At 39.8% G+C, this 21,107-nt stretch overlaps 3 protein-coding genes across 4 annotated transcripts; all 3 read right to left on the minus strand.

The window, feature by feature from the left end:
* Positions 1–5,259: 5,259 nt before the first annotated feature.
* On the minus strand, positions 5,260–8,507 carry LOC133999012 (galectin-3-binding protein A-like). The gene is made up of 6 exons (XM_062438114.1): positions 8,357–8,507; positions 7,967–8,073; positions 7,525–7,728; positions 7,248–7,379; positions 6,810–7,101; positions 5,260–6,592 (listed from the first exon to the last, which is right to left on the minus strand). The coding sequence occupies exons 2-6, from the start codon at positions 8,049–8,051 to the stop codon at positions 5,485–5,487; spliced, it is 1,821 nt and encodes a 606-aa protein (XP_062294098.1). The 5' UTR covers positions 8,052–8,073; positions 8,357–8,507; the 3' UTR covers positions 5,260–5,484.
* A 133-nt stretch (positions 8,508–8,640) lies between these two features.
* cant1a (calcium activated nucleotidase 1a) lies at positions 8,641–15,413 on the minus strand. Of its 2 annotated transcripts, none has more exons than XM_062438116.1 (4): positions 15,214–15,413; positions 9,955–10,623; positions 9,644–9,847; positions 8,641–9,547 (listed from the first exon to the last, which is right to left on the minus strand). In XM_062438116.1, exons 2-4 carry the CDS (start codon positions 10,598–10,600, stop codon positions 9,177–9,179), a joined length of 1,221 nt encoding a protein of 406 aa, XP_062294100.1. In that variant the 5' UTR covers positions 10,601–10,623; positions 15,214–15,413; the 3' UTR covers positions 8,641–9,176. The 2 variants fall into 2 exon arrangements, with proteins under 2 accessions (XP_062294100.1, XP_062294099.1); XM_062438115.1 differs by lacking the exon at positions 15,214–15,413 and adding an exon at positions 13,667–13,981.
* A 992-nt stretch (positions 15,414–16,405) lies between these two features.
* On the minus strand, positions 16,406–20,077 carry syngr2a (synaptogyrin 2a). The gene is made up of 4 exons (XM_062438117.1): positions 19,873–20,077; positions 18,345–18,582; positions 18,063–18,199; positions 16,406–17,630 (listed from the first exon to the last, which is right to left on the minus strand). The coding sequence occupies exons 1-4, from the start codon at positions 19,969–19,971 to the stop codon at positions 17,433–17,435; spliced, it is 672 nt and encodes a 223-aa protein (XP_062294101.1). The 5' UTR covers positions 19,972–20,077; the 3' UTR covers positions 16,406–17,432.
* Between the last annotated feature and the right edge of the window lie 1,030 nt (positions 20,078–21,107).

Genomic DNA, 21,107 nt, shown 5'->3' on the forward strand with positions numbered 1-21,107 from the left:
TCTCCATCCTCCGAACATTGTGTCTGTGGTAATAGTAACAATAACCTTGCAATATGAGTAGTTTCAACACCTGTGATGTCACTGCAGTGCAGTTTGTACAGTTTTCTCATACGTAATAATGAAGTTTTGTTCCCCTTAAATTTTAAGGCGTTGGTGTTCTAATTTTATTTTTATTGCATTATGTTATATATACAGTATATTTCATATTTTCTCAGTTGGTTTGAAATGTAATAAACATTTATAAGACTGATAGTTTATGACGTACTCTTGCTAAGTAATCCTCAGCTCATGCTGCATGGTTATTCAGGGCTTTAATTCAGTGAGTGTTTATCCACGCAAAGTCAGTTTTAGGGACTCTGAAAACACTGTTTGTAACAGATGAAAATACTGAGGAAGAATGGAGGAGGAGTGTCAGAGTGGAGAGAAGTGACATCATCCCCTTAAACTTAATAGATTCAATCTGGCGGCGATTCCCCCAGCGTAAGCTACCCAAACCCTCCGACCTTGTGTAAAAGAAACATTATGCTATAGTCAAATTCTTCGGTTGTTTCTCACTCCCTTGTTCATGCACAAAAATGTATGTCTGTTTTGCTGAAAAGTTCACTGCTGCAACACCACCTCAGGAAACGGAGGATCTCAACAGTTTGGGGTTTGTGGCCTCCCATGTTGATTCTGGCTTAAAATTGAGAGATCACAGTGAGGGCATGCTGTGTGTGATGATTAGAGCTGATGATGAATAATAAAGGGAGAGAGAGAGAGAGAGAGAGAGAGAGAGAGAGAGAGAGAGAGAGAGAGAGAGAGAGAGAGAGAGAGAGAGAGAGAGAGAGAGAGAAGGACTGTATCGGCTGTGGCTGCCTTGCTCCCTGACATCATATTTGGCCACCAACTTTCTGTCTTCTGGCCACTCTGGCAAATATTTCCACTCTTTTCCATAGTTTAGCATTTTTGCCTGGTTGCTTTTCCACAGGTCTCTGTTACTTGATGTCTGTGTAAAAACAGGCAGGCAGAGAGAGTAAGAGCAGAAAGGAAAATGGGACAGCCAATGTAATGTCATATAATGACTAACGTCCCCAGTGTGTTTTTGTTAAGGAAAGGAAAGTAACTCATATTTATCTTTGCCTTCAGCCATAGAGTAAGAATACCATCTGTTAGATAAGGAAAATTCCCAAATCATTAGAAATTTTGCAAGATAGTATGACTCGTATGCTAAGTGGAAGTTACTGGACACAAAAGACGTAACCAGGATAGCATCACGGATGTTGGGTGTGGGACAGAAATCCAACACATGAAAGGAAGTGACACATCCACGACCAAATGAAGAGAAATGTCCTTCCGTTTCTTTCCACACTTTGGCATCAGAGGAACAGCAGGCGCCTTCTTCTGGGCAAAGCCTGCCTCCCTCTGTCCAAACAGGCGGCTTCCTTTGCACTGAGATGCTGACTGATGTGGTGGGCTCTGCTCAGATGTCTCAGCCGTGTCCCCAGCTTCTGGGCATTTTTCAAATGACCTCACAGTATGACCATTCTGAGCTATTTCCCACACTACAACTCTCGCTTTAGAACTGGGTTTTAGTCGCCCGTTAAGACCTGGATTATTGTATCAACATTTGGTTTACATTTGTTGAAAGAGGTTGGATTTGTTAAAGAAGTGCAATGTAAGCACCCCCCTATGTACATTACCCACTACAAACGCCAAAAGGGGCTTAGGAATGGACTGAACCTCCATCCCCTAAATTACAGACTTGCAAGGCCAGGAATACTCTCAAAAGGAAGTGCCCGGCAAGACAGAAAAAGAGGGTCTCATTGTGGGAACTGGTGGGTGCTGTGGCACTGACCCACATCCTCTGACTCCCCCTCGACTCTGTTGCCCACCACGTAGCGTTTCCACTATCCATCCACTGCTGCATGTCTTCCCCTCACCTCTTAACCATCTTTGTTTTGATGTGACCCGACCATGGCCTGAGGGTAATTCCCATGATTTTCCATTCATCAGTACAGCAATGCACATTTTATTGGTGACAATGTGAGACAGTGAATCCATGTTAGCAGATTCACTTCAGGGAAAGCAAGAGGGAGGGAGGCATCTGCTAGAAAGTGAAAAAAACAAATAACAGTAAAATCCCACCCTTGACTGGGAGTGAAGTGGTCTGTACTTCCCACAATGTAAGAGTCACAATGACACAATGAGTTACTTTCCACAGACACTCCTCAGTGACTTCAGTTAATTTAAGTGAATTAGTTGTCTGGAATAATTGTTAGCTAACAGCATGTCAAACTAACACATGCTTTAACTGGAACTTTCACCTTACGAAACGTGAATAGCCACAACTGTTAAATTACATCGAAATTGTTGAACAGTCATTTCCTCTGTCGCACTACTATGCCATCAGACCATGACTAGGATGTCTGGAACAGCACTTGATATGAAGCACAAAGCACGTTGTACAAGTGTTCAACCTTTACAACCCCACAGACTCTTCAAAGTGTCTATTGTGAAAAAGCTTATCATGTAGCTGATCATTTAATAAAAAATCAAATCATCACTTGTTGTTAAAGCTAGCCTGTCATACCAGATGGTTTGTTACACACAACCATTTAAGAAGCCATTCTTGGCAACTTTTTGGAAAAGATGTAAGTATAGTTGTAGCCGTAGCCATCGCAATTTTGTGTTTTCAGTTCATTAAAGTTAATTGAAACATTTTGATTAAAAAACTCTTGTTCAATATTTGGTTGTACTAAAAGACCCATTGAGAGGTCAGATGTTTGTTTTTTTACACTAAGTACATTTTACTTTAATGGTTTTATGACTGTTTTTTCCAGTGTAAATGCACTGTGCTAACCAAGCTGACTCTCATCTGAATTCAAAACAAATATGTATGCCCATCTCATACATGTACGTCCAATATTCACTTTCCCTTTAGTTTTGTTCTCCATCAGCTTCTGAGGGCATTGTGTCAGCTGCTAAATGGTCCAGTATGTACCTATGCTGCTCAAATGAGGTTAATGTGAGCTATGAGAGTGAATCAAAATAGCTGAGTGTCAGACTGTGAGACCAAAGCAATGAACTAAAAGAGATTAAAACCCTCCATATAGCTGAGGGGAACTGCAGAAATGGTGATAAGTATCTGTGGGTTTATCACAGTAGGTTACACCTTTCACTTTACACATCCACTGTTCATATAAAAATATGTGATATAAAAATATTTATTAGAGCAGCTTTAAACAAAACAAAGTAAAACTACCAATATGGGCACTACCTCAATACCACCCCACATTCCTCCTACACACACAGATATACATTTACATCTCTTTCTGCTTTTGGGTTTACTGTTGGCATTGCTCTGCCAGTTGCGTGACTATAAGCCACACTTCTTTCTTTAATGGTTGCTAATTGCGTTGTTGTTGTTTCTTTTGTGTATTTTCATCAAAACACACTTAGTTTTGTCTATAACAAGGGCACATTTGTATATTTCAGGAGGGCACCACCCAATGGAATTTCAAAATTTTGGGACAAAAAAATCAACCCATGTCATAACTTGCGGGGGCAAATATTTAGTGGGTAGAATGACACAACAATAAAAATGCAGTCAGATATTACTCAGAGCACAACAAGTCTACCCTGTGACGAAATACCAGAACTTTCCCTCAGCCTCTTTTCCCTCCGGCGTATCCTACCTTACATAGAGAATGCAGCCATGATTACAAGATTATTTGTGAATGATTCATAAAGCATAAATAATAGAGCAATTGCTGTGAGTTTCTACCACAGTGACCTATGAGTGTGAAGGAGTGATCTTTAAATGTAATCAGTGATTTTAATTAGTCAGTCATATTTTATTTGCCTATGTCATTGTTTGGTGCAGCCACACATTTCTCAGAAACTGGACCCTCCTGTCCAGGCATGTAGGACTGCATGTCATTAAAGTGTGACTGTCAGTTTTGGGAAATAGGTATGCAGAAAGACTTGGAAGACAGTCTGATGTGAATGTGTGTTGAAAAAACAATAGCTTGGGAAGATTCCATGATTCACAAAGAGGAAACTTCTATCATCCTTACTCAAATCCCTGTAAACACAACTTTTCCTTTCACATTAACTATCTAGTCTGGTAATCTTGAATAAGCCAACATGTTTGGAGTTTGTTGTTTTCATTATGTTGAAGACAGGTGACTGAGTAAATTTAAATTATTTTAGCTAGACCTAAAACTGCACTTGTGAAACACAATCACTCAATTTTGGACTGGATATTTTGTAATAAAAGGAAAGGTTCAACATTTTGGGAAGTATGCTTTTTCACTTCTTACTCACATTCTGGGGAATTGGTTGATCAATACCACTCTTATCCCTTAAAAGGCTACAGCCAGCATCCAGTGAGCTTAGTGTAGCACAAAGATTGGAAACAGGGGTTAGCACAGCTAGGCTGGCTATGTTCAAAGGTCACAAAATCTGCCTTCCAGCACATCACTAATTTTCACTTTATGTATTTTGTTTAATTCTGACAAAGCACAAAGTGTAAAACATAATATGTAGTTATATGTGGGAGTTATAAATGCATTTTTTGGAGGGTTGGGACCACTTGCCATTTGTTTTCTTTAAAGATGAAACCAATGAGATATAGCGTGTTAATTAGTAAGCTTTAGAGATGCTGTTAGCAGTATTGTTACCGTTTAAGAGTGTCAAGCTAACTGTTTACCGCCAGTTTCCATTATTTGTGCTAAACTAGCTATGGCTGATGGCTGTACTGTAGCTTCATATTCAACTGACAAACATGACAGTGGTATTGATAATATAACTCTCTGGCAGAAATATAAGTATAATTTCCAAAATATAAAACGATTCCTTTAAGACAGTGCTGGCATTTAGCAGTTTATTTCAGTCTCTCCTGTGTAAATGCATAATACTTGTTCATTTCACAAGTCATGGCCTAATGATGTATGCATGTGAACCCTTCTTCAGTTGAGCTGGACCGCAGCAAAATGGCTGAGATCATGATTGTAGTTAATATTTTAAGCAGCAGGGTTCATGTCAGAGTCAGTACAGTTAATATTTTGGACAGGACTGGGCTAAAACATCTTGAGTGAGTGTGCTCACTCAAGATGTTTTAGCCCAGTCCTGTTAATTTGGCCCTCCTAGAAATGAAAGGTTCAGCACATGTCCAGGAAAGTGATGCTATAAATCAGTCAGATGATTATAGCTCGGGCCCATTCACACTTGTCATTTATTGTGTCTCATATCTGGATAAACAGATGACAAACACAGAAAAAGATCTTGAACTATTTATTTGTATTATTGAATTTTTAACAAAAGGGCAGGAAAGGATACTTGGTATGAATTAAAGCACAATCAGGTGATATATTTGTAGCTAATCATTAGAGAAGAAAATCATTCACAACGATCATATTTTAAGTATTTGATTGCAATCTATTGAATAATAACCTGTCAAATTGATCAGGTGTGAGAAATATTAGGTCTTGCATTGCTGCTGGATCAGACATACTCTGGTCTCACGACAAAGCGGTAGATGTACTGGTCATCAGTACAGGGATAGGCCAGAACCTGGGTCCCGTTCAGAGCGATATAAGCCAGATTGTCTTTGAAGTCCTGAACCTGACAGATGTACTTGCCTTGGCACATCAGCAGGAGTCGGTTACGAAACAGGACATTGCTCTGGGAAAGGTGGCTTCGGGGAACCAGCCTTGCCACAGGGACTGACTCGCATCTCAGACCATGGTTTGAACACTCATGTTGGTTCTTGAAGACATTAGCCTCCCACTGGGCCTTGTTGCTCTGAAAGATCATGCTGTTGTGGACAGGTGTGCTAAATGACGTGGTTGTGGTTTGAATATATGGGCTGACAGTGGGTTGGTGGTAACGATAGTTATAGCCATTGTCATACTGCATCCTGCGGTTGTATGATGGATATTGGGCACGGACTGGTTTTGTTACAGTTTTCTTGAAAGGGTCCATTACAGTGCTCCATGGGTTAGAGGTGTAGATCCTGGGATGGTAATCATCATCTTCTTTATTGAACTTTGGATTGGTCTGAAGATTGCTGAAGAGCAGAACATTAAACTGAAGCGCTTTCAACATGTTCTCACGATACATATTCTCATGTGTGCTGTAGAGTGATGAGTTGGATTCCAAATCATACAGTTTCTCAGCAGGGATCATAGGGAAACGAATAAGACCCAATAGTTCAGCCTGGGTTTCCAAACTGCTTGAGTTGCCCTTCTCAAGGATCCAGCTCTCCACAGTCTGAAGCACAAAATATTCATCTGGCACCACTAGGTCTGAACGGGCTAGAAGGGCTCCAATGACCTCCACAGAGAGGTGTGGCCAAGCAGAAGACCTGGTCAGATTTTCGTAGTTCCAGGCCAGATACTGGATACAGTTCTCCTGGAGGACCAAGTCCTCAGTTTCCACTGCATATTTGTGAAGGGACACCTGGGTATGAAATGATGTGTCCTCAGGGAGGATTTTGGTGAACACCCGGCCTGTGTCCTCCATCAGCTGCTTCACTCCAAACGTTGAGGCCATCCAGTGGATGCACTGTGCAGAGGAGAAGGTCACATCTATCTTGCGAGTGTAAAGGTACCTGTCAAGAACCAGATTGTAGAAGGGTTAGATGTTTGCCATTGATTTTGCTGACAAAACTGCTTTCAAAATATGACTAATATTGCTATTTATATCCTCACAAAACTAGAATTCAGTATATTGATGCAATACATGTCATAGCGGGTTCAATAATATATATAAAATAGTGTGGTGCTGCACCATCTCCAACAGTGGCAGGACTACAATCCTACTTGTACCTAATGAAGGAGGTGAAATGTGGTTGGCAAGACTGGCTGACGTTGACTGTGATACTAGTCATCCCCATCAAGGTACTAAAGAATGGGAATTGCGAGACAATCATCCTGTGTGCACAGATCTTTGTCTCAAGCATCTCTGGTGTCCCATCCTCCCATTTGTTCCCAGTGGCACTCTGAACTGTGATCTGGAAGTCGCAGCCATCCCCACTGTGAAATATTTGGCCAAGATCATCAGACAGACTAGCACTGTGGTCCAGGGAATGTGTAGAATTACTCATGGTCACATTTGTGTCTGGAATCACAAATAATCATTGGGATAAGCATTTGATAGAAAGTGTGCAAGAAGGGCAGTGAGCAGTGATCATCGACTTTATTTTTACCAGATCAGATGGTGTCATGTGTTCTGTATAAAGGGACTGGTTTAGTTTAAATACCTACCTGAGTCACAAATAACTCCAACATCCTCTTTGTGGGTGCAGTCCGTCACTCCCCAGCTTTTGAAACCACAAGTGATCAGACGGTTCTCTGTGCCTTTACATGTGATATCATCGAGCCAAATAGGTCCAGATGCTATGATTTAAAATGAAAGGGTGTGTTAATTGTTGTGGCAATAACAGATTAAACAAAACCCATTCAGAGGGCTGAATCACAACTCTTGACTCATTACAAAAGTTTCACTGCCCTCTGGTGGGGGATATATGGAAGTAGAAGGTACCTTGTCCGTACTCCTTCCCTTCTACAACAGATTTGGCTCCAGGGAAGTGGAGCTGACGACACGCCACCTGGGCCTCAGCCATGTCCCAACCATCGTCACAAACCGTTCCCCATTTCCCATCATGGTAGACCTCCACACGGCCCTCTGAAGTGCTCTGAGAGCCAGTCAGCCTCACATCACCTTCCTGCGCATCAGGTGTCCTCTCTGTATGTGATCACAGGCGTAGGATATCAGACTGTGACAGCAGAGAGTTTATCCAAACGTTCAGGTAATCTATGTTCTTATTATTTGTAAAAGCATATCAGACAATGCATAGTTTACAGTTATACATTAACAATAATAATAATTCAGACCATTTTCCACCCCATTAATTACTTTCATGGCAACATGGTTAGCATTTTATTAGTTGTTACACAAATGAGATGTGCTTCTGGTGACTTACTGAACAAGTTCCATTTGGTTGCACTTCCAGAGACAAAGAGAAGTAGCAGAACCCACAGAGTGAGTAGGTTTCGTTTAATAAGCATTTCCAACCACCAGTGTAGGACTCTAACACAATGACAGCAAAAGAGAGAAAACGTATTCTTATCCAAGAGTATCAAAGATACAAATTGCAGTTTTACTTTTTGCTATTTTTGTTTAAAAATAAATAAATAAAAAAGAGTGAATGCGAAACCACCATAGCATTTGCCTTTACATCACTACGTTTTCATCGAGATGGATTGCAGTTCGTTTTAATTGATTCAATCTTCTAAACTTGATTTCTACATTAAAAATTGAAGGTCAAAGTTAAAAGGTAAAATTTACATAAACTGTAATGAAGACACATTACCTTCCTCCCTCTGGCTATCAAGTCCTGTAGTCCTCAAATGCGCTTCTACCTTTTGAAGCTTGCAACACGAATCTCACTGCTTTTATGTTACTGGAAACCGCGGGGTTCACTTCTATATTCCTGCTGCTTTCCTTGTGTTTCATTTCACAGTAAAGCAGAAAATCAGGGTGTTGCACAACGGGTTTTGGGGCCATTCGAAACTTGTTTGAGAACAATGTCTACGTGATGTTTAACTAGTTTTGTGAAAACATGCACACGTGAGCTTCATGACAAGACTCGACAAATAGTGATCAAGAGTTTACTCAGTCAAACCCCTAAAAACATGACATACATTATAATTCAATTTTCACCAAAATGTCCTTCAAACAATGTTTTATGATGAATAAAAACACACTTTTAGTTATCCAACGAATAAACAGGTTTGATTTGTACAGAATGGATTTACTATGGAGTAAAGGTTAAAAATAAACCTTTGACCTGTTGAGAGTGTATAGTATGTGCATGACAATCACAGTCTTATAAATCTGTCTTTTGTACATTCATTATAGAATTATAGAAAGCCTACAGTACTGTTGAGGGCCACATTTTGCATGAGAAGGAGAATATCTCAAGACATGCTGGCATTGTTTGACTAGTACTTTCTCAACACCCAAAGCCAGACTCTACTTGACAGTCTCAGACATCAATTTGTCTATTTGTAATGAAGATGAGTTGTGTCTTTCATAAACTCAATGAGGAAGCAGCAAGTGGAGTAACTTCAACAGTCAGTGGCTTGTAAACAAAATAGAACCACAGTGCATTGGTCTCAAGAGCGAGCCTACTAAATGAACTCCAAGCCCTCATATTTCACATCACCAATCTTGGTTTCAGGTAAAAGAATGCGTCCATCAAGTGTGAACGCCATGATGTATGTGGCAATCTTTCCGGCATCTTCTTCTGACTTTAGTGCCAGAAGGATCTGGTCGTCTGTGTTGGGGACAAACTTGAAGGAAGAGAAACCGTGAGTGGGGTTGAGCGGACCCACCCGACTCACAATGATGTCTTTGAAATCTGGCGAGCAACTAAGGGCAAGGTTTGTGGCACGCCGTTCGTCTGCCGTCTCCTCATATTGCTCCTGGCTGGCACGGCGAGGGAGAAAAAACCAGCGTTGCAGGGTGTCGCTCCACGCTGCAGACTCATGAATGAGATAACCTGTGGAGATTCAAGGGAACACAGTGAAGAGTACAGCAAGGAGAAAGAAATGGTACCAACAGCAGTCGTTACATGAGACCAGATTTACATCCTCACCTGGAGGTTCTATTCCTGCAGCAGACTTCAGTGATTTGTACTTTGGAACCCAGTTCTCATGTTGCACATCTCCTCTGAAGCCCACTACTTTCACCCACTCTGGGTTGTTGTTAACAAACTCGCCTGTAGTGGTGGTCCACTCCTTCCCCAGTCCACCAACATACAGGTGCTCATCTCTCACTGCCAGCCACTCGGCTTTGAACCCTGTCAAGAGAAAAGCTCATGGGTCACAATTTTTAGAAAGCACTGTTTCAATCTGGTGCTGAAGAACTTGTGAATTACAGGATATATGTGACCAGGGTAACACCAACCTTTGGCAACACTGCCGTCACCATCGGGTAAGATGACCCAGGGCACAGCCTTGTCACCGTCAATGTGGTAGACAATGCCCGTCCTGTCATCGACGCTGTAAAGCTTCCCGTTGAACACCACCAGCTCAGAAAGCTCCATACCCCTGCCCTTCTCTGCTAGGTGGCTTTCCAGCACCACCTTGTCCGCATCCCATTCAACTGCCACCTTGTCACCACTCTGGGACACCAACAGGTACCCACACCGCATGTAGCTGAACCACGTCAGCTTCTTGTCACTACGAGAGTTCGTGTCCAAGTCAGCAATGACCCCAATGCGGTAGCGGGTGCCCTGCGCCGTGCGCTCTGGCGGACTGAGAGGGTAGGTGTCATTGTAATGGGAATCAGACTGCTGGGTGTCACTGCGGCTGGCTCTCCAGTTCTGTGAGCCATAGGAGTGGGATCGGAAGCCTGAGCTCCAGTGCATGAAGAACAGCAGAAGTACAGTCAGCAAGATGGTAACCACCAAGATGGGCTTTCGCTTCAGGCGGAAACGAGGGTCAGTGGTGTTGGCCATGGAAGCCAACATGGGGAGGCCTCCGACAGAGATACGTAAAGTGTTCATAGGCTCATTCTGGTCCAGTCGAGTGAAGCCTGTGGGAGCAGGCATGGAGGACGGAGGACTGGAGTGACCTGGAGAAAAATTGAGAGGGACAATAGACAATTTGTCAACTATTTTGATCATCAAATAAACTTTTAGTAAATGTTCAAGCAAATAAGCAAACAATTTTCTTAAATCTCTCAAAAAAAATTGTTTTGGCATAGACAACTTTATTAGCAGTAGAGAGCCAAGAAATCACGGGAGAGAGGGGTGTGTGACATGCAGCAAAGGTCCTCCGGCTGAGATTCGAACCAGGGCCTGCTGCGTATGTGGTACGCGCTCTTAACCACTCGACCACCTCCAAAGCTCTCAAAATTGAGAATTTGTTGCTTTTTTTGGTCTTACATTACTGTAAATTTCATAATTGGGGATTCTGGTCTGTATGGACAGACGTTTTTTGTTTTTTTGTTGCCATTTTCTGATATGTTATTGACAAAATAACGAATCATGAAAATAATCAGTAGAGTAATCGATAATAAAAGTAATTGTTAGTTGAAGCCCTAGCACATTTTGGCCTCAAATTTCAAGAATAAAAGACTGTTGTCATAAGATTCATAAGAGTCATTGAAAATCCTCTTTTAGAGTCAATATTTAACTGTTTTCATATGATTATTATTCCTCAAAAGTGGACAACCTTTCAGGTAATATATGATCATGTTTTAGTAGGATAAAGTTGAGGTGTACACAAAAGGCTGGAATATAAAGATACATGTTCAGTTGGCAGAAAAGAGTAGTTACACCTGTTTTTCCTGTGAGCAAATATCAAAAGTAGACTGAAGGGCCTATAATGTGCATCAGAAGGATCCACTTAAAATAACACCTGAGTAAATCATATACCTGGGCCTATCTGTAAGAAAATGATTCACCAAAATTATATATTTAATTTAATTTGCAAACAAATCTTTGAACAATATTAGTTATCTGAAGACAAAGGCCTACAACCTAACTTACAACATGACACTACTAATGACATTTAGGTAATAAATCTCAACTATATCCTACTCACATACTCTCCATAAGTAGATTCTCTTCACCTCTAAATTAAATCTTTAGTCCCGAATGCAGACAAGTCCTTCATTGCAGCCTATCGTTGAAATATTAAATGTTGCAAAGAGCTCACAAGAAGCTGTCGGTGTATGCCCAGTTAAGTATTATGCAACAAAAAGCAGGAAGTAGACCGGATTTACTGGGTTGGGTGAATATCAGGTGGCCACCAATGTGCTTTGTCAACGTGGGGCGGGGAGGAGCCCGTTCAGTGACAATAAGGTGACAGGTAAATCAGATATGTACAACCAGCCGTCTGAGAGTCACATATCACAATCCCGATTTGGGGTTGATCTTAGTGCTGAAACAATTACTCAATAATCTGTTTGTCTGTGATCAGAAATTAATAACTAATTATTTTGATAATCGATGAAGTTCCAGCTTTAAAATGTGTTAATGTGCTTATTTTGTCTGTTTTAATTAAATATTTTTGGGTTTTGACTGTTGTTCAAATATAACAAGATATTTAAGGACCTCATCTTGTAGTCTGGGAACTTGTGATGCACATTTCACTGTTTTGACATTTTATAAACTAAACAATTCATTTAGATTAACCAATAATAAAAATTACATTAGTTTCAGCCCTATCTCATCTATAACGCTTTTCTGCATGATGGCCTCTTCAGTTAAGAGCTGTAACAAAATTAAATTAATGACAATTTTGAAGCAATTATTATGCAAGAATGTCAAACATTTGATGTTTTCAGCTTCTTAAATGTGCAAGTTTGTTGGTTTACATTACAGTAAATTGAATATCTTTGAGTATCTTTGAAATCTGAACTTTACTCTAGGTTCAAGGAAATGTGTTTTTTCACAATTTTCCAATGTTTAATAGACAAAATAATATAGATGGGTCAATGACGTATAAGGATTTGCAACAATTCAAATTTAGAATAATAAAAACAAGCATATCTAATGCAGTAGTTCAAACATTCAGAATGTTGTGTACCTGAAAATTCATGGTGCAACCATGATTCATCTTGAAATAAATTAATTTACTTAACACGCTTCACATCTTTTTTTTTTTTAACAAGTTTTCAGTAATATAAAGTGTTTGGAAACAAAGTATTTGCATTTTTTTTTTTTTTTGTAAAAGAAGATATTTCAAGATGAATCATGGTCGCACCACATGACTTTTTTTCAGGCCAGTGCCAATTAATCTTGAAAAAACCCCACTAAAATCACTTTCAAATTGTTATATGAATTTTCAGGTACACAACATTCTGAATGTTTGAACTACTGCATTAGATATGCTTGTTTTTATTATTCTAAAAATTGAGTTGTTGAAAATCCTTATACGTCATTGACCCAGATGTGAATCAAAAAGATAATCAGCACATTAATGGATAATGAAAATATTCCTGTTGCTACCTAATGTAGTCTAAAAATTGACACTTTGTCCTTTCATGGCCTATTCAGTTAAACTATTCAACAGATAAAAGGGAAGTTAAGAAGTAGATACTCCAGTCTAACAAATGAAGGGGTCAACATCAAACAAACAAGCCCATAATGCTGAAATGTGGGATGTTGCAAGCAGAAAATTCTCATAACTCAGGAAAACAAATTCAAAACACAGAAAAACTGTCGTACTATATGGGTATTTGCAGCCCTACAAACTCATGTGACCTTGGAGTCGTATCAAGTAACTCAACACAACCTTGAAGCACTGCAGAGCAAAAGTGTTGTGAGCTGTCTGTTGTTCTCTGTGTTTGGAGGGACACCACAAGGCTGTTTTGGAGTAGAAATTTTGTGTAATCTACTCTAAACCAAATTCCAGCAACCTCTAAACCTGGCCTCAGGAGCCAAAACATGGCTGCATTTCTCTAAAAAGGGGAGCAGCAGCTGAAAGACTCTTTCATAAGAGGGCCCCAAGCCAAACAGCAGTCCATTATGGCAGCAACATCAGGGCCGCTCTCTGTGGCAAGAAAACGACTCTCGGAATCACACCAACAAGTGGCTGATACAAATGAACTTAAAACACTCTTTTTTAATGCAACACCTTCACTGAAACAACAGAGTTTTTCATCTTACCCCTTCGTCTCTTCCTGCCAGAACGCTGAGCCTGTGGCATCTTTACCTTGCGGTCCTACAGCGGACCTCAATACTTTTTCCTGAGCTCTAAACTGTATTTCTGCTTGCTTGAAACTATGGCTAGGGGTTGTTACAATGGCAGTGAACTTTAACTACACTTGGAGGATTATGATCCAGTCCAAAGGGTCAAACCTTTGCAGGAGGCCGACACAGTTTGTCATTCATCATATCAACCTTTGAATGGCTGGGTACCAGAGGTTAGGAAAACATAACACAATAACTCTACCAGCATGATAGTAAAAAGCTGCACATCTGGCAGGCTGAATAGAAGTTAAAAACAAACCCCTGGTGACAACATCAACTTTAATCAATACCAATACATACAAGTGCTGCTGTGACGCAATCAGTGAGAGGCCAGAGATCAGGCTGATTACAACAGCAGAGGTTAGACACTCAATAGGGAAGGAACAGGAACCTATGAATCAGTAAACTATGTATGTGCTTCTCAGAATGGTCCAGAATTAAAGAGTTTAATATCACTATTTGCTCAATGAGATGATATACAGAAATATAAAAAAGTGATATGATTATATAAAACATGAGACATTCAAAATCCATCAAATATCAGAGATATTATAGTGCAGTTTGTACCCATGTAGCTGTCAGTTCAATATATCTGGTTGCATTTGATTCTTTCTTAGCCCTGCACATGCTTCTCAAAGTCTTTTTACTGAATAATTTTGATGACTCAACACGGAAGAGCTGTCACACTCCCTGACAGTGAAGGCTGTTACATAATTCTCCCCATTTAGAGACAAATCTTATAACATATGCAAGTCTGTTGGTCCCTGATGTGAAAATGTGAGAATGTGAGAAGATTATCTGCTGAGCCACAGGGTGCCACCCTATAGGGTGACACCTGGGGAGGTGCACTTCAAAGGAAACAGATCAAGGAGACAGAAAGAGTGTGAGGCCCATAAATAGTTCACTTGGTGCTGTAAGGCAGATTCCCAAACTCCTGCATGTCAAGAACCCCTCAAACAGATGTGCATAGAGCTGATTTTATGTGGCTTTGTCCAATGAGAAGAGTTTGAATGATACATGGATGTACATCATTAATAATCAAGCGTTTACTTATTTAGATGCAGACCTTTGGGAACCAGTGGTTGTGGTCTTTACATTGGATCCTTCTCATGCAAATGCTGCTGCAGAGCATGATTGGAAGAGTATTCACACTTTGCTGTTTACAGGCCTTTCATTGAGGTTAAGGGCTGAGCAGATCACACTGTTGGACAACTTTACATTCGCCTGGTTTAAGTTATGAATTACAGTGATACACACACGCACGTATCCAGTCGATCTCTCTCTCTTTCTGTGTGTGTGTGTGTGTGTGTGTGTGTGTGTGTGCGTGTGCGTGTGTTAGCTCATGTCCCTGTCGTACCAGCAGCGCAGAGGTTAACCCAGATGCCATCACAAATGCGCCTTCAGAAGCTAAGCTACCCGACACAGTCCCGACCCCGCAACCCCTCTGCTGTCTTCGCACTCACCGCAGATGTCAGATCTTCAGCTCACAGTCCGCTGAAGGGTTGTAGCTCAGATGTCATTATTGTATCGCTTCCTTCTTTGGCTCCTTTCCCCCCCCACCGTTCCCAGTTTACCAGGCAGCCGATCATTACTTCCTGTATCTGCTGATGACGACAGATCGCACACGGTGGATGCAGAAGGAGAGGGTTTGTCAAACGCTGCCTTCAGGTGCTGTCGGAAATATGACTACGAAGCAACACGGGGCAATGCGTGGTGCAATTCCGTGTACGCCTCCCTTTTTACGAAGCTTACTCCGCCCATTACAATACATTGCAATTATTAGTGTTTTTAACTGAATTATTCCAGCATTAATTCAGTTAAAAACACATTTTATGGGTAAGATTGTGTAACGTATCTTATTTAGTCAATGTTATAGTGTAGCTGTATAAGAGGCAAAGAGGAAACCGTGTTAAAGGTTAAAAATCACAAACATAAGTTTAACGCACACTGCATTTGTGTTTGTTAAAATGTCAGATACTCATCATTGCCATCATTTCAAATAAATGCTTTACATAAATTTAGCAGAATTTCATGTTTTCCTCCAATCTCCATCTGCTAAATCTTCAATTCAGAAAATATGAAAAGCACTTTTGCAAAACCTTGCTCAATCTTTTAGGGCTTTTAAAATGTTATACCTGGTCTTTATTGTTCATAGTATTTATAATAATAATATATAATAATAATAATAATTAATATTATAATTAGTACAATGTGTTGGAATCACAATAAAACCTTGAAACCTTTTGGCCAAAGTAAAATCAAATACATGACACTAAAGATTATGGTGAACATTATTCTTTTCTCAGTATTATCCAATAAGTCTGCAGTCATTTTCATTGCTGTACACATAACCTCACACTTAATGTATGACCTCTCAATAAGTCAGGTGCAATTAATTAATGCAATGTTGCTTATAATGTGAAAACATGCACATCAGTCATCTGTTTTGGTGCACTTCTGTAAAGACTGCATATGAGATAATAATGCATTGTCTTTAAATCATTATCACAGTACTGTCTCCACAGTTCACAAAGTTCCTCCACATTCATCAACACAACACAATGACTACTCAAATATTTGCCAAAGGAGCAGACCGCTGCACTAACTCCTGTTCTTTCTTTAGAGGAGGATATAAATTATGGGCTGAGCCTGAGGTTCAAAACGGGAACAGCTTTTATTCGGCAAACCCTGTGTGATAAAGAATATTGCAAAAGGCACTTGAATGGAGAATTATTGTGAAGCCATTGAGTACAACAGAAAGACTGCAACACGTGTAAAAAGGCACTCCAGCTTGAGAAAAAAAGAAAAGCAAGATGAAAAAAGTAAAATGATGATTGTCATGTACCCAGGCTGACAGGATAAAGTAGGATAATAAATATGTCAATTTACCACAATGTCACTAATTCTTGAAATCAAATTGTGGCTCGAACTGCTGAATTCAACTTCTACAGAGGTAGCTGATATAAATGTATGGTTTGGCTACCTAAAAACAAAAGACACCCTTAAATACTAAACTAAATAGTAGTAGACTAGACGTCTTAAAACATTGAAATGAACAATCTTAGTTCAAATGTTGGTAATTAACATTGTGTTTTTCAGTGCACAACAGCCATTTTCAGTGGTTGATTATTAAAAAAACAAAGATAAAAGCATTACAGTAGTTACTGTGGCAACATTTTCAAAGCACCCACTGATTAAAAAATATGGGTTTCTTGTCTTCTTCTACTGGTGTATATGAAAAAAATGCACTAGACAGTAACATATTCATTAAAAAACACTCCACTGTCCATTTTAGCAATGCAAAGCAGATTTCCCAGCAGCAAAGTAATCCTAACCTGTTTGTTGATTCGTGCTGTGATACTACAACTGCTCTCTCCGTACTGAAACAAAAGAGACACTGAAGCAACTATACTTTTTTGGTACAAAGATAACAATGGCACAGTCATCCTCCAATCTCCTTCCAATACAAAAACGTCTTCAGAGTCAACCTGCTGTGTGTGGCATTCGGAACAATGCAGCAAACATCCACCAAACTACTTACAACAATGAAACACTAAAAACAGATCAGTGCACCCAAAAATATGCAAACACGTTCCGCAGGAAGAAAGTTTGGAGTGTGGGGAACAGGCCCCAGTTGCAAATGAACCATTGGCACGCGTCTTGAGGTTTGAATCTCAGTCCTTTAATAAGCTGGCGGCTGGTACTCCCCAGGCTGCTCCTGACTGTGGGAGAAAGGTGACTGCTGGTACCCTGTGGGGCCGCTGGCGTATGGTGCCGGTGGGTACGGGGTGGTGTGGTCATTGGCTGGGTCTCTGTACTCCTGGTCAAACTCACTCACGCCTTGGCGATATCTGCCATAAGCGAAGTAAGACAGCAGACCCTGTTGAGAGAAGAACAGAGATTCAGCAGCAACCTTTTTAAACACCACATATAATGCAATTTAATACCTGCTTCACAAAAGTATGATGGAAAACCACCAGGAACAATCTGGCCTATAATCATTTATTATTATAATAGCACATACTTTATGTACTTCACAGCAGTGTAAAGATAATTTCTAATGATACAATTAATTACATTAATTCAACCTGGACCCAGATAGCCCTCCCACCAAGCAGACAAGAAAAAAGTTCAAGTAAATATTCTTTAAATTAAGTGAAATGCAATACTTTTTAATACCTTATAAGTTTTATTTTGAGATGGATTCAATACTTGGTAAGACTTTTCAAGACCTGCAGATACTCTACTATATAGATGAGCTGTGTGTTATCAAGTTACTTTGTTAGTCAAATGCCTGCCTCACTATACTCACCCAGGTGATGATTGAGAAGAAGGAGAATGCCACGACAGCCCGGGCGGCGTCGCCAGCAACAGCAGAGGAGTGAGGGGTTTTGGACCACTGGTTGGCCAGGACACAGAAGCATATGAACCACAGGAACGTCCAAGCCGCTGCCCAGCGTCGAATCAAAGCAGAGAAATACAAATAAATGAAACATGATGGCAGCATTTGCCTAAACTTGGTCACACTTCTTGTCTTTGGGTACATTTTTTTCTATTCTGGTATGAGCAGACAACAGTGAAACCTGACTCTCACCTGAGAAGACCAAATCTCCTATAACAATGTATTTTCTCTCCTTGGCGTTGCTGATCTGGGGGAAGAAGGCGTCCAGTATGAGGAAGATAACACAAGCCAAGAAGGCCAGGACACCGATTCCCACCCCGTAGCTGCAGGCGGTGTCGTTATCATTAAACATGCACTGGGTGTCTTTCTTGGATGCCGGGTTAATGTAGCCCTCTGCTGTGATGGACGCAAAGACCACGATGGAAAAAAGCTGCAATGAAGGGAAACAAAGGGTTAATTCCACATTGGAAGGGACTGGTGAAAAAAAGCATGTTTTAAGTCCAGCAGCTGTGAGGGTTTGTGATTCTTATCACATGATTCATATTACAAGAAAGCTTTCACCATTTAAAAAATAATCTTGGTTAAAACACTGTCTAACCAGTTCAGACAGTTTCAATTCCTGATCTGCTGCAACAATGGCTGAATGAGAGCAACACCTTTTTGTGAGGGATCCTTGTTCCTGATTTGCTAGAGCAGAGCTGAAACTATTGAAATGACTGTAACAGTTTACCTAAGAAAAAAAAAAGGCAAATATTGTCTGATGCCAACTACTAAGATGTGCAGATTTGCAGTTACTCTCTAAAAGCTCACCAGATAAGACAGGTCATAAAAAAATAAAATAAAAATCACCTTAGACTCCTAAAAAATTGCAATGTCTCTTTTTTTTGGACATTTCATGAACCAAATGCTTAGTCATTGTTTGGCAGTTTAATTAATAATTAAAAACAGCTTTACATTCACATTTCACTGACACTGGCATCTCTGCACTGACTGTCACTAATTTATTTAAATCCCTGAGGGACATAGTCTCACATACATTATATTTGAGACCTTTTGATCCTAACTCACATGATTCACTTCTGGTTTTTGTTTTCCCCATTAAAAAAAAGGTGACAGCTTTTGCTATTAGGGCTGGTTAGTTTGAACTTTTCTTTTAAAAGCACTGTGTAGCTGTGTCTTTAGAAAAGTTTAACCTAAATAAAGTATATTGTGATTATTATAGCTACATAATTCACTTTACAACTCACCAACTTCATCTCACAGACTTAGACGCATTTTAAAATTTTAAAATTCCTGATAGTTTCTAGCAGTGAAAACACTCCACAAAACAAAGAACAGCATCTTGTCTGAGTTTTAACAGGTCCTGGTCCAGTTTTAGCACCAGACTGACCAACAAAAATGAAGTGAAAGCCAAACATATCGTCCATCATCAGGTGAGATAAACTAGTAGCTACTGCGGTGACACAGCACTGGCCACGCTAGCTAACATTAGCATATATCAACAAGTGCGGAGGAAAAGGCATCTTAAATGTATTTATTAAACATTTAATTTACATTTCAATCTAATACGCAGTTAATGTCCGACACTGACAGTTCATTAAGCTAACAGGACGTGTTGTTTAATGATGTATGTCGATGCTGGCAGCTCACATCTGTTAACATAAAGTCGGTGTTGTGACAGCTGGCTAACAGTGGTGCTAACTTTACCGGAGTCACTCACCCAGCTCAGGCACCGCAAAATGGTTTGAGGCTGTTTTACAAAGCTCTCTAAATCAAAAGCACCACCGGCCAGCGAGGCCCCGTAAGCACTGCTCTGCATGTTTCACACCCTGGGAAATAAAAAAAAATCCCAGTCAAGACAATTTAAAATCGAGCAGTAGAAGTCTTCCTGTCACAGATGGCACAGTTTCGCTTCACCATAAAACTTCCTGAAAACTTTTTAAACACCGCCCCCCACCGTGCTGCGTTCAAGGAGGTTAAGAGGAGTTAAAGGACAGGTTCACTGTTTTTCCACGTCTGTCTTAAGCAGAGTTGAAAAGGTTAATTTTGAAATGTAATAGGTTACAGATTACTAGTTGACCTATTTAAAATGTAATAAGTAATGTAACTATTTCATCTTAATCAAAGTATTGTAACTTATTACATTTGATTAGTTTTCTAATTATCTAACAGATGTTTTCAACTGTTAGGGTAAGTGTACCCAGTAAACCCACCAAAATCTAAGTTCAGGTGTTTTTCATTGATACTGACATGATGTATAAGGGAGATCATTTATAATAAAGCAAGTTAGTCCATTAGTTCATGTAGATTTTGGAATATACAATAAAGATGTTTTATGAAAAAAGTAAAAAGTCTGACATGGGCTTAATTGGTACTGTGACACCATTTAAGCCCACATCAACATGATATATTTACAAAATATATTTGAAAAAAATTGATTAAAAAAAAGCAATATACGTATTCAGTAAAATGTTGAATATTTAAAAATGAGGAAAAAAACGTTGTCCTGAGCAAAATCTTAAAGGTTTGACTTCAGATGTAACCGCCTTTGTAATCATCAACATTTTCATCTATAACTGTAACTTAATTGCACTTTTTTTCCCTCAGTAACTGTAACAGATTACAGTAACAATTATTTTGTAATTAAATGATGTAACCCCCCTACATGTAACACTGCCCATGAACTCCTCTTTATTAGGTACACCTGTGCAATCTAATGCAAACCAATAAAACAGCTCTGCTTTAAATTCTACATGTATATCAGTTTCAGTTTTTTGTTGACACTGTCAGAAAGGTGACAATTCTGCTTTATGTTTATTATTGAGGTCATAGTGGGTGATAGTGGTGTATTAGGGCGCATTATATTGAATGGTGTTCCTAATATTTTGTCCACTCTATTAAATACAGGAGGGGGGGGGGGATATTAGGAACACCAGTCACAACAATTCACCCCAG

Source organism: Scomber scombrus, chromosome 18 (assembly GCF_963691925.1).
Source record: "Scomber scombrus chromosome 18, fScoSco1.1, whole genome shotgun sequence".
Classification (NCBI taxonomy): Eukaryota; Metazoa; Chordata; class Actinopteri; order Scombriformes; family Scombridae; genus Scomber; species Scomber scombrus.